At 57.4% G+C, this 14,370-nt stretch overlaps 2 protein-coding genes across 2 annotated transcripts in view; both read left to right on the top strand.

Annotated features, from left to right (window-relative positions):
* The window catches only part of ABCB10 (ATP binding cassette subfamily B member 10), a 31,531-nt gene extending 24,477 nt beyond the window's left edge, over positions 1 to 7,054 (top strand). The window contains exons 8-13 of the mRNA XM_016163356.2: positions 210 to 419; positions 783 to 862; positions 1,757 to 1,937; positions 3,933 to 3,976; positions 4,780 to 4,814; positions 5,221 to 7,054. Coding sequence (XP_016018842.2) covers positions 210 to 419; positions 783 to 862; positions 1,757 to 1,937; positions 3,933 to 3,976; positions 4,780 to 4,814; positions 5,221 to 5,452 — 782 coding nt within the window. The 3' untranslated portion in view covers positions 5,453 to 7,054. The remainder of the gene's footprint in view (positions 1 to 209; positions 420 to 782; positions 863 to 1,756; positions 1,938 to 3,932; positions 3,977 to 4,779; positions 4,815 to 5,220) is intronic.
* A 6,100-nt stretch (positions 7,055 to 13,154) lies between these two features.
* NUP133 (nucleoporin 133) overlaps positions 13,155 to 14,370 on the top strand; it is a 40,148-nt gene continuing 38,932 nt past the window's right edge. Inside the window, exon 1 of the mRNA XM_016163421.2 lies at positions 13,155 to 13,474. Coding sequence (XP_016018907.2) covers positions 13,293 to 13,474 — 182 coding nt within the window. The 5' untranslated portion in view covers positions 13,155 to 13,292. The remainder of the gene's footprint in view (positions 13,475 to 14,370) is intronic.

The following is a 14,370-nucleotide window of genomic DNA, read 5'->3' as shown; positions in this document are numbered from 1 at the left end:
GGCGTGGGCGTCCCTGGTCCTCTGATAGCCCCATGAGCTCCCCCCGCCCCCCGCCCCCGCGGCTGCAGATACAGGGGCGGCTGGGGCCGGGAGCCCGGGGCAGACCCTGCAGACCCCGCAGCTCGGCGGGTGCGCGCGGCCCGCAGTGGGCCCGCGGGCGCCGACCTGGGCGGGACCGGTCACGGGGTAACGCGACTCCCGCGTCGCAGGGGGCGTGGTCTTGCAGCAGCCGGGCTTCCGGGGTGCGCTGCAGTTCCGGAACGTGCACTTCGCCTACCCCACGCGCCCCGAGGCGCCCGTGTTCCGGGACTTCAGCCTGTCCGTCCCCGCGGGGGCGGTCACGGCGCTGGTGGGCGCGAGCGGCTCCGGCAAGTCCACCGTGGTCTCGCTCCTGCTGCGGCTGTACGACCCCGGCGCCGGTGAGTAGGCCACGCGTGGGGGGGGGCGCCCCGGGAAGGGGACCCCTCGCGGCTTCCGAACCAGAGCTTCCCGCGGCCGCGTCCCGCTGGGCCCGAGTCGCCCTCGGGGGCGGGGTGCGCTGGGCCTCCGCGGGGTGGGGCGGGGTGCGGCGGGGCCGCCGGCCGGCTCAGCGCCGCGGGCAGACGGCGGGCGCGCAGGGGGGCCTCTGCCTCGGACAGTCCGCGGACCGTGTTGGTTTTAGGTTTCGAGTATACTTTTCATCTTCAAAGCGGAGCCTGGGATTTTCCCACGGGTCCTTTCCGTGTCTGCCTTACTCGCGGGCCCCACAGGGATCAGTGACCCCTTCTTTCCCTCTCTCCAAGGAACCATCAGTCTCGATGGCCACGACATCCGGCAGCTAAATCCAGCCTGGCTGAGATCCAAGATCGGGACAGTGAGCCAGGTGGGCGGCCGGGTCTGCTCTCTCGCATTTCCTTCGTAACTGCTTGCGTCCTCTGCCTTTTGCCTGGTCTGGACTCTCAGCAGGGGTGGGCGTGGGGGCCTGGGGAGGGGGCTCCTGCCTCAGGACGCAGGGCTTTGCCGGGGGAGGTGCGGACTTTACAGCGAGGTCGGCGGCTGGGGACAGGTGTCACATTCAGCTCCTGCTGCCTCGGCCCGGTTCCCGTGTGCATCGCGGGCACAGTCCACCGTTTTGCATAAAGGGTTTTAGAGAGGAGCAAAGACCATGGGGCCAGCCAGGGCCCCGCAGAAGGCCGCAGACGTCAAGGCCGAACGTTCCCGTACGGCCGCCCCTCTGCCCGGGCCGGCCTCCCCCGGCCGCGGGTTTGCATCGGTGACGCTCTGTGCACGGGGTGGGCCTGAGCCGCCGGCGCCAGCCCCGGCGGGGGCAGCGGTGTGGGCCGCTCGGCCGCTGGGAGGTTATCAGCCGTGCCTGTCGTCCAGGCTCGGAGACCAGAAGCTGGACGTGTACTCGCTTCTAGGGCCCGTCCACAGCGTGCCGTCAAAGAGCCGCGTCCCCTCTGGTTGGCACGTGCTCCAGAACGCGGTGGGTGGGGACAGAGCCCCTGGCGCTCGATGGAAGGCTGGGAAACGCGGCCGGGCAGGGGCTGCGCGCCTCGCTGCCCCCGAGGCGGGGCTCGCAGCCGCGGGTGCCTGCTGGGTGCCAGGCAGCGGGCGGCCCTCCCCTCCGGCACCGGCCACGTCTGCCGTGCGGGCTCGTGGGGGTGCGCGCGGGGCACCAGGGAGCCCACCGTGTCCTCCGGGGGCCCGTGCTGCGCTGGATGCCTCTCTCCCCCAGGCCCGTCTGAAGTCCCGTAAACGTCTCTCCGCCCCGCAGGAGCCGACCTTGTTCTCCTGCTCCATCGCCGAGAACATCGCGTACGGCGCGGACGACCCGGCCTCGGTGACCGCCGCGCAGGTGGAGCGAGTGGCCGACGTGGCCAACGCCGCCGCGTTCATCCGCAGCTTCCCGCAGGGCTTCGGCACCGTGGTCGGCGAGAAGGGAGTCCTCCTGTCAGGTGCCTGGCGGCTGCCGCCCGGGGGCCCGCGGTCCTCGTGGCCCCGCGGCCTCAGCGCGGCCTCGGTGCTCGGGGGTCGCAGCCCCACGTCCCCTGAAGCCCCCGCGTCCCTCGCTTCCTCCCCCGGCTTCCCAGCGACTGAGCCGCCGAGCTGTGCTCGGTGTGGCGCTATTTCCCCACCTGAAGAAAGGTGTGTTTTGCCACCTGAGACCCTTGAAAACGGCACCGACTGCGGCCGGTGCGGGGGCCCCGGGGGCCCTGGGCCAGCGCCGTTCCCGCTCCGAGCCGGGCTGGGCGGTGGGTCGGGTGCTGCCGCCAGGCGCGGCTGCCTCAGCGTCACGGCCACGGGAGGTCTGTCACGTGGCATCCTCTTTGCTGGATTTTTTAACAGCATGTAAAACGTAAAGCCATTCTTAGCCCCAGGGCCGTGCGCACACAGGGCCTGGCCCTGGCCGCCCCAGCCGGCCAGACACGAGGGGTGCGTCGCCGTCCCACGGGGTGACGGAGAAGCGCTGTCCCTTCAGAGCGCAGACCTGGGACCGACGACCGGAACTTAAAGGGAGACACATTTTCGTTTGGTTAAATGCAGGTTTTTCTCATTACAAATCCCGAGACGCGCCCCGTCCCACGACAGCGAGGTCCGTCACTGCAGGTGTCCGGGCCGTGGTGACCGGTGGTGCCATGTTGCGGTCCCGGCCACTGGGTCGGACAGCACCCAGCCCTGACCTGGACGCTGACCGCAGAAAGTTTAACGCAAAACGCTGAGTTCGTTGTGCCTCGTTTTTGAAACGAGGCAGGAGGTGAAGACGCCTTGCCGTCGGGTGTGGGCGCCCCCGGAGTGGAGGGACACGTCGCCGTGTGCCTCGGCCCCGTGGGGGCCAGCGCAGGGCGGAGCCCCGGCCGGGACGGCGGCAGGCGGCAGCTGGCCGTCCCCGCCCTGCGAGCGTCACTGTCCCCCGGAGCGGGCCCCGCAGCCCTCCCGCTCCCGGGGCTTGGCCATCCCAGCGTGGGGCGCGGGCGTCTGTGCCGTGCGCTCGCGTCCTGGGGCCCCCAGCTAGCTCGTGCCACGGCCGGCAGCTCCTCAGCCCCACCTGTGACCAGCCCCTGGCAAGGTGGCGTGGCATCCGGCGGGTGCCACCGTGAGTCCTTTCAGACGTCAAACCAACCCAGAAGGACCGCTTTCGTCACCGAGAAGCGCAGCTCTCCGGGACGAAATAGGTCGGGAGCCGTGAGTCCCGGGCCCGGCCCTCTGGGACCTCACCGCTGTGGCTTAGCGACTTAGGAGCAGCGTCCGCAGGAGGCCAGGGAGGAGGTGGTGTGAGACGGCCCCCGTCCTCCCCACGTGTGCCCTCGCTTTGAGAAGAGCCTGAGCTTGAGAAGGGGGTTCCAGCGCGTGCCCCGTGTGTCACGTCCGGCCCCCGTGCAGGCGCGGACAGCTGCTGTCTGTGCCTGCGGCGTCCCCTCCCCCCCGGGCGGGAGGAGGCGAGGCCGGGCGTCGGGCCGCGTGCTCTGAGCCAGGACAGCAGGGCGTCCCCGACGCCCCCCCCCCCGACCTCTCGCGTGCTGTTCAGAAGCCTCCGAGGGCCCCGCGGCGCAGGGCGCCCGCTCACAGATGGCCCGTGCAGGTCCAAGGCTCGGGCTCGGCCCGGCCCTCGCCCGCTGCGGCGCCTCGGCCTGCGGCCTTCGTGTGTGAGGAAGGGGTCGCTGCGGGGGCGACTCCGAGGGATTCTGCAGTTAGATGAGCGAATCCGTGTCACGCGTTTGGAAAGTGCCTGCTGCGGGGGAGCTCGGGCCCCGCCAGCCTTGATGGCGGTCGCGCCCGTTTGGGAGTGAACGAGGAGACGGCGCGTTTGTGCACCGGTTTCCGTCCGGGCCTCCGTCCCGGCCGTGGCCCAGACGCGCCGGCCCCCAGGTCTCCGCGCGGCTTCGCACAGACGCCTGTCGCGGGCGTCTCCTCCAGGCTTTCGGTTTCTAACAACACGTTGTCGTCACCAGGTGGCCAGAAGCAGCGGATCGCAGTGGCCCGCGCGTTGCTTAAGGTACGTCCGAGGCCCCCGGCTGGGCTTGCTTGTCCCTGTTTTCAGTTAGAGACCTTATGATTTGTCACTTTCTGGTTTTTTTCTTTGTTTTTGCTGAGTGGGTGAATAGTTGACAGGCGGGTGGAAGGTGGGTTGGGGGGGCCCCGAGTGCAGTCGCCCACACTTGACAGACGTTCCTTGGCATCGGGGGCCCGTGCTGTGCCGGGGGTGTGGGGCCAAGCTCAACGTGGGGCCCGTCCGTCAGGGAGCGGCCTTCCCACTCGGGAGACTCGACCCTGCGCTCCGAGCAGCGGCGGGCAGCGGCGGCTGTGACGGGGGCGTAAAGCCGTGTCCCGCGCCCCGTTGGTGCGTCTCACGCGCGCGCGAGTCTGCGGTTTTCCTCCTTCCTGGCAGCTTTATCGCGATACGGTTCACACTCCGTGCAATTCGCCCATTAAAAGTGCCGTTCGCTGGGTCTCCACACATCCCGCATTGTGCAGCCGGCACCGCGACCAACGTAGACCGTTTCCGCCGCCGCACACGGGACGCTGTGCCCTCCAGCACCCAGACACGCGCGCCCTTCCCCTACGCCCCGCTGCCCCGTTCCGTGTCCCCGGCGAGCCTGCGCGACGGTCGCCGCGGGTGCGGCCACGCAGCACGCAGCATTTTGCGTCTGACCCCTCGCGTATCAGAGTGTCTCCGCGGTTGGTCCAGGCCGCAGCACGTACCCACACTTCGTTCAGACTTCTCACCGAGAGTTAGTGGTTGTCTAATAACCTGTGGTTTTTTTTCCTCTCTGTTTCTGGATGCTTTCCCTTCTTCAGAATCCCAAAATTCTTCTCCTGGATGAAGCAACCAGGTGAGGATGTCTCGGCGCTATGCGTAGTTGTATTGAATGAAGCCTCCCTGCTCCGAGGCCGTACTCTGTACTCCAGGGTGCCACCGCTGAAAGTGCCTTTCCCCCGCCATTAAGGAGTTAGCAGCGGAGTCGGGAGGCCGGGCGGGCCGATCCCCGCGCCGGGTTCCCCTGCCGACCTGGGTGCGTTGGCGACGAGCCGCGCGCCCCTCTGGTCAGCTCCTGTGCGGGATGCTCTCGAGGCGAGCGGCCGTCCCAGGCTGTTTATCATCTTTGTAGTATAAGTGCCCGTCGTAGGCCGAGAAGCTGCGGTCTCGCCCCCAGTGGTGACTCGCTGCTAGTGCAGGGCCATGCACGCGGCGTGCGGGGCCCTGACGGCTCTGCTCTCCCGCATGCCTTTCCCGCGAAGCGCCCTGGACGCCGAGAACGAGCACCTCGTGCAGGAGGCGCTGGACCGGCTCATGGAGGGGAGGACGGTGCTCGTCATCGCCCACCGGCTGTCCACCATCAGGAACGCCGACGTGGTGGCTGTGCTCGACCAGGGCAGGATCGCGGAGTACGGGAGGCACGAGGACCTGCTCGCGAATCCCGGCGGGATGTACAGAAAGTTAATGGACAAACAAAGCGGTCTTTCCCCGTGAAGAAGCAATTACTGATAAACCAAACGCGGCAGACTTTCAAGCAAAACTGCGTTGCGGGGGGGAAGCCCTTACACGCGGCACGGAAGCCGCGAGTCACACTTCAAGTTATTTGAAATTTGCCTGTTTTTCCCAAAGTGTAGAAAATGTTGTTTTCTGAAGACCCTTTTATTCAGACTTTTAATCATTGTAACTTTCTAAAGGTCTGTAGCATTGAAGTTATTTTCAGGTTTTGTACTTTTTTTCATCTTGGAATATTTTAATTAATATAGCATGACACCTCGTTTTTTTCTACTTGCTGTTGTAAATCGAAGCTATTGTTGAATGACACCTTCTAAAAGGGAATTATAAATAAAAAACCTCATTATTTTAGGCCAGGCACTGTGCGATCCTCTCAGTGGGAGTCTGCCCACCTTGGGTCGAATGTCGCCAGGTAGCGTAGCAGGAGACCAGCACCTAAGCCTTTATGTCACCCCGACAGCCTTACGAGAGGAACTTGACTGCCGTCCTCACGGAAGTAGCGAGGAATCACGCGCATTCTCCTCAGAGGTGTGGCAGCTTGGGGGCGCCTGTCCCTCTGGGAGGACGCCGTTTGGATGTGTGTCGTCTCCAACATTTCGGGCACAGGGGAGCCTGCCGAGTTTTAAAAAGGGAGGAAGCCCCGGCCTTTGACTAGGGAAACGTCTCTCTTCATCATTCACATATTTCTTTCTGTGAGAACGGGGGGAAGCAAAGCGTAAACTGCCGGGTATTAGCAAGAAGGACGTAGAAACGAATGTCACACCCTGTTGTCGGAAGGCGTGTATTTTGAAAATTATATTTTAAAAATTTATAATCCCTAACCTAAATCGTATGGCTTTTTATCAGTGATTTAAATACTTTAAAAATTCCATTCAATCAAGCTAACATCCAAATCGTACAACTGTAGTTTTCAACCTCAACACATTCGAAGAAAGTTTAGAAGTTCTTGCTCTTCTATTGAATATCGAGAAAACTTAAAAACTCATCACTCTTCTGAAAAGAGAACGATGACATTTTCTTTTATTCGTGATTGTAGTCATTCTCACCTAGACGTCTGAAATTCTGACAGCGGTGTTGACAGCCATTGGTTTCACCACGTTTCACCTCAGTGCTATTAATCTGCTCTTAGCTTGAGAAGAGAGCTTCGCCGGAGGGGAGATGTCGGCCCGAGGAGCAGCTGAGCCCACACAGTTAAAACGGGAGTTTCCTCCTGCGCCAGGTGTCTCTTTAGGTCCTGGTTACTTACACGGGAAGAAGGAGCCACTGTTTCATGACACACGTGAAGTATTGATTTTATTCTGCATAAGGGAATGTGCTGATGAATAGCATAATTCAGTGAATACACGAACTAAGTGTTCTCTGAACGAGTGAACAGTGCCTCTGTGACCTCATTTTGACAGCTTTACTAGTGTTTAAACCGCGTCATGCGGCGTTTTCCCCGGAGCAGACCAGGCGCGAGGTCTGAGGGAGGTCTCCGCGCCGCAGAAACGTTTTCAAAATGAAATTTGACTGTTGTGTTTTATTTTCTAATACGAGGTGTTCGATGTGTCTTTATGTCATGGATTAAATTTATAGAGTGCTTTATCTGTGTCTGTCGCTTCTTGTAAAACTTCCCGCTGCATTCAGCTTCTTGCCAGAATTTGGCTATGGAGATTCAGGAAGATAAAAAACTAACATCGCAAATACAGAAAAGTGAGTGGTGATGACAAGTTCCACCCCCCCTGCCAGGGGTCTCGATGTCCTCATGTTCACTACGCACAAACATCCCGCTTGGTTGCTTTGGTAAACGGCTGTGCCCTGCCCCGCCAGGGACAGTGGCCTTCCCTGCGCTCTGGAGCGATGGCAGGTGGGCGGGATGGTGTCTGCCCTCGTGGGGTTCTGGTCTAGAAAAGCGGGTCGGGCAGATAAACATCAGTCACAACAACAGGTATCGTCGGTCGGCGCCACCTGCTGCTTTTTAACAGAGCATGTGCACGTGTTACCGCCTTGGACGCTTTGACACTCCTGTAATTTAAACACACACCTGTCACCCGCATGTCGCAGACACGCTGTGAGTTAACGCTGCCCTGACGCCGTGAGTGTGAGGCCGTTAGAGGCACAGGCCGGACACCTTCGCGTTGCCCCACGTGCGTGGGGGCCTCCGAAGGGCGGATGTGGCCGTGGGGGCCGTTTACGAGATGAGCAAAGAAGGACGGCCAAGTCCCCCGAAGCCCTGCTCGGAGGATCAGTGTCCCCCCCGGCTTACCTGGACTGGTGGGTCCCCTCCCACCTGGCCTGACGCCCCAGGAAGTAATCACAAGCTGTGTAAAGTAGGGCTCCATTGGGGCCCCATTTTACTCCATAAAAATGCCAAAGCTGGTAGAAATTGAAATACCTAACAACACGTAAACGTCATGAAACACTGCATGTGTAAGCGAAGGAAGCGTGAAAACCACACATTGTCAAAGCGCCTCTAAGGGTCTTCTCGTTTTTAACGTCTGAAGCGTGGAGTTGTTCCCCGTAACCTCCACTCGCTCAGCTCATTCAATAAGCGTAGCCTGGGCATCTTCTGCATCGTTGGGTCTTGGCTGCGCCTCCCTCCCAGAGCTAACGCAGCAGCCAGCAAGCGGCCCCCTGCACACTGCCGGTGCCTTCACGGCTTCACATGGCTTTAAAAATCACAAGAAAAACGTCTCATCACACACGGGATTTCCAGGAAATCTGCATTTCCATGTCCACAAACAGAACCTTCCTGGAACACACTCATTCACAAGCACGTGCATGGAGACCAGACAGCCCGCAAGCCGGAGATGCTCCCCTCTGCCCTTGACTGAGCTCGCTGACCCTGAAACTGGGAAGACAATACACCCTCTTCCCCACTCGAAGGACTTTTAAACTCCACGAATCCAGAGCGCTCTCAAAGAGTCCATTGCCAGTAGATGAAAATTAGATGGATGCCCTGAAGACGGCTGGGCCTGGGCGATCTCCGTGGTGACCTTCGCTGTCCCCCTGCCTTTCATTTGAATGACCTGATTACAGTGTTGCTGAGGGTGGAATTTCTAACAATCCTACCCCATCCGCGGGAAATAATTCTGGCTATTTTCCTGTCAGTGACAGCAGGGACTAGTCGCAGGTAGAGCAACGTCTGTTTGCTCTTACTGCAAGGGCTGTGACTCTGGGGGACGGCTCACACATGCACACGCGTGTGTAATCGTGAGGCCTTTTAAGGAAACAAAATGGGCTTATATGGGACATACTATTTTGTAGTCAACTTGCTTTTTTATTCAATAATGTAGAGGACGGTCTCCTGCACATTTAAGTATTCGTTACGTACGTATACACTTATTCTTTTTAACCATTTAGCATTCCGATGTGAATATACTCTAACCTTTGTAGGGCATTTATGATAGTTTTTCTATTGCTATTATAAACAATACTATCAGATAATATATCTTTGTTACAGTTTCCTTTTTTCTCAGAGAAACTTCCAAAGTAAAATTGTCTTGCTTGAAAAGCATGTACAAATCATAAGGCTTCTTGATAGACTGTCATCTTAAAAGGTGACACTTACGACCCCACCTTTCCCCACAGCCTTTCAACATGAGCTCTTTGCATATTTTTAAACATTCCTGCTAATTCAGCAGAGAAATGCCAATGGGTGGTTTAATTTGCTTTTCTGTAATTGCTGGTGAATTGAAGATCTTTTCTTGTGTTTTTGGTCATTTCCAGTCTGTGATCTAGAGCCAGTTTCAGGCCCTGAATTCATACATTTCCATTTTTTCTGTTGGGATGGCTGACTTTCTCGCTGATTTTCTTTAAAGATTACTATTTTATTGGAAATGTGTTTTCTTTGGCTTGTTAGCCATTCTAGTGTTTGTTTCTTGATGTACACAAATGGATTCATAGCTGTAAAACATTAATTCTCACAAGTGGGTGCTGTTAGTAAAATACGGGACGCTTGAAAAGGGATCTGGAGCAGGTCCCATTTAAATCCAGAGTCCGTGCACTCTCGGCTGCTGCTTCCGCAGGTGTCACGGTGTGGTCCCCGGGCTGCGGCACCTGGATACCTGAGAGCTCGGAGGAAATCCAGTTCTCCAGCCTCTGGTCCAACGCTCAGGCCGGCGCTCCAGGCGGCGCTGGTGCTGACGGCGGGGCCAGGCCGCGCGCTCGGCTCTCTCCTGGATTTCTAGTGAAAGCGACAACAATAGAGGAAATGAGGTAAAGAGACAAGTCAGGAAATGGAGCCGCGAGGGGCTGCGGCGCGGTGACGTGTGCACAGCCCCGCCCAGCGCGCGTCCGCACGCGTGGCCTCGCCCGCCGTCCACTGCGGCTCTGGGGACGCCGACCTCCGGACTCGGCCAGCGTCCTCCTCCCCCGGGCCCAGGCTCTGCAGCTGGCTGGGGCCGCCTCCATTCCCAGCCCCTGCCTGCACCCCCAGACCCAGGACGCCCGGGGGCTGCCTGTCCCGTTCTCGGCGGTCTGTTGGGGGGTCGGGCGTGACTCGACCCCGTCGGTCCTGCGTTAAGCTCTAACTGCTGGGCTGGGTGCTGCGTCCTCTGGGTCCTGTGATGAGCCCACAAGGCCTTTCGGCCCTGCTATCTCTCCAATTCTCTGCTTTTAGTCACTTGAGGTTGGTCAGTTTGTCTAACGACCCCAGAAGCCACCAAGCTCCCTGCTGCCTCGGGACCTGTGTCTGAGGAGCCTCCACTTCCAGCGCTCATCCTGTTCCTGGTCCGGGAACTCACACCTCCTTCCAAACGCGCCCCGTGACTCTTCTCACGGCTCTTTCCTCCCGGGGGGCAAAGCTCGCCATGGAGCACGCACCTGTCCGTCGTTCCCAGTGCTCTGTCTCATGTTGACAGTCACAAACCTCAGCGCTCACCACGCAGTCCGGCTCATAAATCCATAACGAATGAATGGCAGAGGACCGTTTGCTCACCCTCCTTCACCAGCCGCACACCTGGACCCCAGGGCAGTCCCTGCTCAGAGGTGCTGGTAAACAGCCGCTTTCATAACCGAATGGGGTCAAAGCGCTAACCAGTGCAGCAGAGCCCAGGAGCCAGTTCATCCCAGCAAGACCCTCTCAGACACGGCCACTCTCCCGTTCCCGAGTCCCCAGGCCAGGATGAAACAAGGAGGACCTGCTCTTGGCTGGCTGGCTGCAAGGTGGGGCCAGAAACCTAGGTGGCAGGGGGCGCACTTCGCGCCTTGCCACGCAACCTTGGTGCGGTGACTGCGGATGCCATCGAAGTGCACATGGAGCGGCTCCCCTGGGGAAACATCCACAACCTGCATGCGGTGGCCTCCCACACGCGGATGGGCTGCGTCTGCTCAACCACGTGCCTGTTATGGTGCCACACGGTCCCTGCTGTTAAGACACGTAAAAGAAGCTGCCTGAGTTATTTTTTTTTAATATTTCTTATTTTTCAATTATAGCTGGCATACAACATTATATTACTTTTAGGTGCACGACACAATGATTAGACATTTACATAACGTATGAAGGGATCCCTGCGATAAATCCAGGACCCATCTGACACCATAGTCCTTACAGTGTTATCGACTATATTCCCTGTGCTGTACTTTACCTCCTTGTGACTTTTTATAACTGGCAAATTGCACATCTTAATCCCTTCCCCTTTTTCACCCGTCTCTCCAACCCCCACCTCCACCGTCTGGCAACCCTCAAAATGTTCTCTGTATCTATGCGTTTGTTTCTGTTTTGTTTTTCAGATTCTACATATAAGTGAAATCATATAGCATTCGTCTTCCTCTGTCTTACTGCGCTTGGCATAATTCCCTCTAGGTCTATCCATGCTGTTGCAGACGGCAAGATTTCACTTTTTTATAGTCGAGTAGTGTTCTATCACTTGTATGTACCACTTTGTCTTTATCCAATCATCCATTGATAGACACTTAGGTTTATGTCTTGGCTATTGTAAATAATGCTGCAATGAATATTGGGACGCATAAGTCTTTTTGAATTAGCGTTTTGGGTTTTTTCAGATACCCAGAAGTGGGATTGCTGGATCCTTGTCTCTTGTTTTATTTTGTCTGGCATAAGTATTGCTACCCCAGCTTTTTTTTTTTTTTTTTCATTTCCATTTTCACGCATTATCTTTATCCCTTTACTTTCGGTCTGTGTGGGTGTCTTTCAATCTGAAGTGAGTCTGTTACAGGCAGCATACAGAAGGGTCTTGGGTTCCACCCTATATGTCATTTGATTGAGCATTAAATCCTTTTACATTAAAAGTAATTATTGCTAAATATGTAGTGATTGCCATTTTATTCATTTTTGATATTTTTTCCTTCTTCTTAAAGAAGTCTCTTTAATATTTCTTGTAATACTTGCTTGGTGGTGATAAACCGTTTTTTTCTAGTCTAGAAAGTTCTCTGTCCTTCGATTCTAAATGATAGCTTTGCTGGGTAGAGTCATCTCGGTAGCAGGTTCTTGCTTTTCATGACTTTGAACATCTCCTGCCAATCCCTTCTGGGCTGGGCAGTTATGCAAACAACAATTAAGCAGGGTAAAAATATCATAGCCTACACACAGGAGCACAGAAGGCAAAGGGTAAAGGGGCACTAACCCTGCAGGCAGTTTGGCTGAGAAGGCAGCACTGACCTAAGACTTGATGTGAAGGCAAGGGGAGGGCAGGCAGCCCAGGCCAAAGAAACGTGTGCAAGGGCTCTGGAGGGGGACGGGTTTCTTTTCCCTTGGGATGTGGCGTGCCGGTGGAAAGTAGTGGAAGGTGCCGGCAGAAGAGCCGGGCAGAGTTAAATCACAAAGGACCTGGCAAAGGCGCTTAGGGAATCACCACGGGCTGGGATCAAACCACCAGGGCGGTTACAAGTCAAGAGCCACTCCAACTTTGCCTCGGTTCACCGTGCTGGCAGCGAGGGGGCCTGAACAGGCAACTAGACAGAGACAAGGAGACCAAAAAAAGAGGCTAAAGGCTTAAAAAGATGGGAAAGTTGAGTGCAGGGCGTAACAGTACAAACGCGAGAACAGCTGGAGGGTCTAAGGGCTGCAAGGTGCCAGGACAGTCTGGCGAGGTGAGCGTCAGGAGTGACCCCCGGAGCGCTCCTCTCGGCCTCGGGCCCCAGGCCAGTTTACAGACCGGGGAGGTGGCGAGAGGAGCGGTCTTAAAGTGAAACACGAACCCAGCTCTTAACGAGTGGCTTGTGAGGGGCCCGCAGGTCATCCTGGGGGACGTGTCCGCGAAGGCACGGTTCGAGGCCCATGGGCTTTGAGTAAGATCTGAGTTAGAGATACAGAGCGGTGGTCTCCAGCGTGGATGAACCTGTGCGGCGGCGAATGGGAAAACGACAAACCCAGGGAAGAAGGGAGGGGACACCGAGCGTTAAACCAGCGTTAGCTGGTTTCCCTCCTGTCTCATCCCGAGCCAGGGGATTGGTCACACTTCCCAGAGCGCCGCAGCCGCAAGAAGGCGGACCTAGACCCGGGTCAACGCGGGAACCGGCTTTGCCGCTTCACTTCCTGGAGGGTCTGGGCGGGACCAACGCCCCACAACGCCCCGCGGCTGCGCCCTGCGCCTTGACGTCATCACAGCGCGCCTCCTTCCATCGCCGCGGCACTGCGCTCTGACGTTCTCACGGCGCGCCTCCTCCCATGCCCGCCGCCCTGGCCACGCCCCCGGCTGCGTCTTGATGTCATCACAGCGCGCCTCCTCCCATGCCCGCCGCCCTGGCCACACTCCTCGGCGCTGCGCTTTGACGTCTTTACGGCGCGCCTCCAGCTTCCTGTGTGTTCAAGCTCCGCGCGGGCCGCTCTGCATCCTCACGGCCAGAGCACCCGCGCTCTCGATCTCCTGTCCCTTCCGTCATGTTCCCGGCTGTCTCTTCTCCGCGAACGCCAGGGCCCGGGGCCCGAAGAGGCCCACTGGGCGGAGTCGGTCCGGGCTCCACACCCCGGGCGACAGGCAGGAAGGGCCTGCCCCTGGGGTCTGCGCTCAGCTCCCCACTGCTCTTCTCACCGGTCGGCCGCCGTAGCTCTCTGAGCTCGCGGTAAGTGATCGTCCTGGGGTGGGTCTGGGGGTCCACGGGCTCACGGGCCTTGGCGGGCCCACTGGGCAGTGTCTCTGGAAGCCCCCGGAACAGAAGGCGGCGAGGGGAATGCCAAAAGTGTTGGGGAAATAGATTTCGGCCACCTTTGCGGTTATTTCAGTCTTCGCTTTGCACTTTTCATGCGGTTATGTTTGTGTAGAAGGGAAGAATGAACTAGATTTGAATCGACGGTTACCTGCCTCCCTCTTACTACTGCTGTGACCTGGTGTACCTTAGACGTGACTCTTCATCTGCCAAATGACAAAGATAATATCTGACCCGAGCCTGCTTCTCTGATGCCACAGACGACAGTGTGAAGTGCCACGATGCAAATGTAAAGTGGCGGGAATCCTTCCAGGGCTTTCGACCTTGGAATCATTGTACAATACCTAACATGCTAAGTGCCGTTTGTATCTGCCGATTGGTAATTATGAAGGGCTTTTAGCTACAGAAGTTAACTTGTAGCTGCTTTCATAGGGAAGAGGCTTTCCATAAGCAGTGAGAGAAAAATAGTTTTGTTACAGAATAAAAGTTCAAAGCACTAGTCTGCCTCACGGGTCAACAGTAACCACCCACCCACCCACCCCCCAAATAATTTAGAAGTTTAGAAGAAGGCCACGTGTTTCTTTTATCAGTAGTTTCCTCTGGATTCCTCTATCAAAAACGAATTTTCCCCTGCAGGAAAATGATAATACTGGGTCTAGAACTTATAATAAAATTTATCTATAAAAATTTGCACTACTTTAAAGGAGAAATGAGTTTTAAAGAATACACGATATCCTTGACTTTGCATTTTGGAAAGTGCTCTTCAAAGTGCTGATCTTTTTAGTGTTTTCCATTCCTTTAGGAAATGACAG

This window comes from Rousettus aegyptiacus, unplaced genomic scaffold (assembly GCF_014176215.1).
Source record: "Rousettus aegyptiacus isolate mRouAeg1 unplaced genomic scaffold, mRouAeg1.p scaffold_m13_p_18, whole genome shotgun sequence".
NCBI classification, from domain to species: Eukaryota; Metazoa; Chordata; class Mammalia; order Chiroptera; family Pteropodidae; genus Rousettus; species Rousettus aegyptiacus.
Note: the sequence above shows the minus strand (reverse complement) of the source record. Positions and strands in the feature narration are given on the sequence as shown.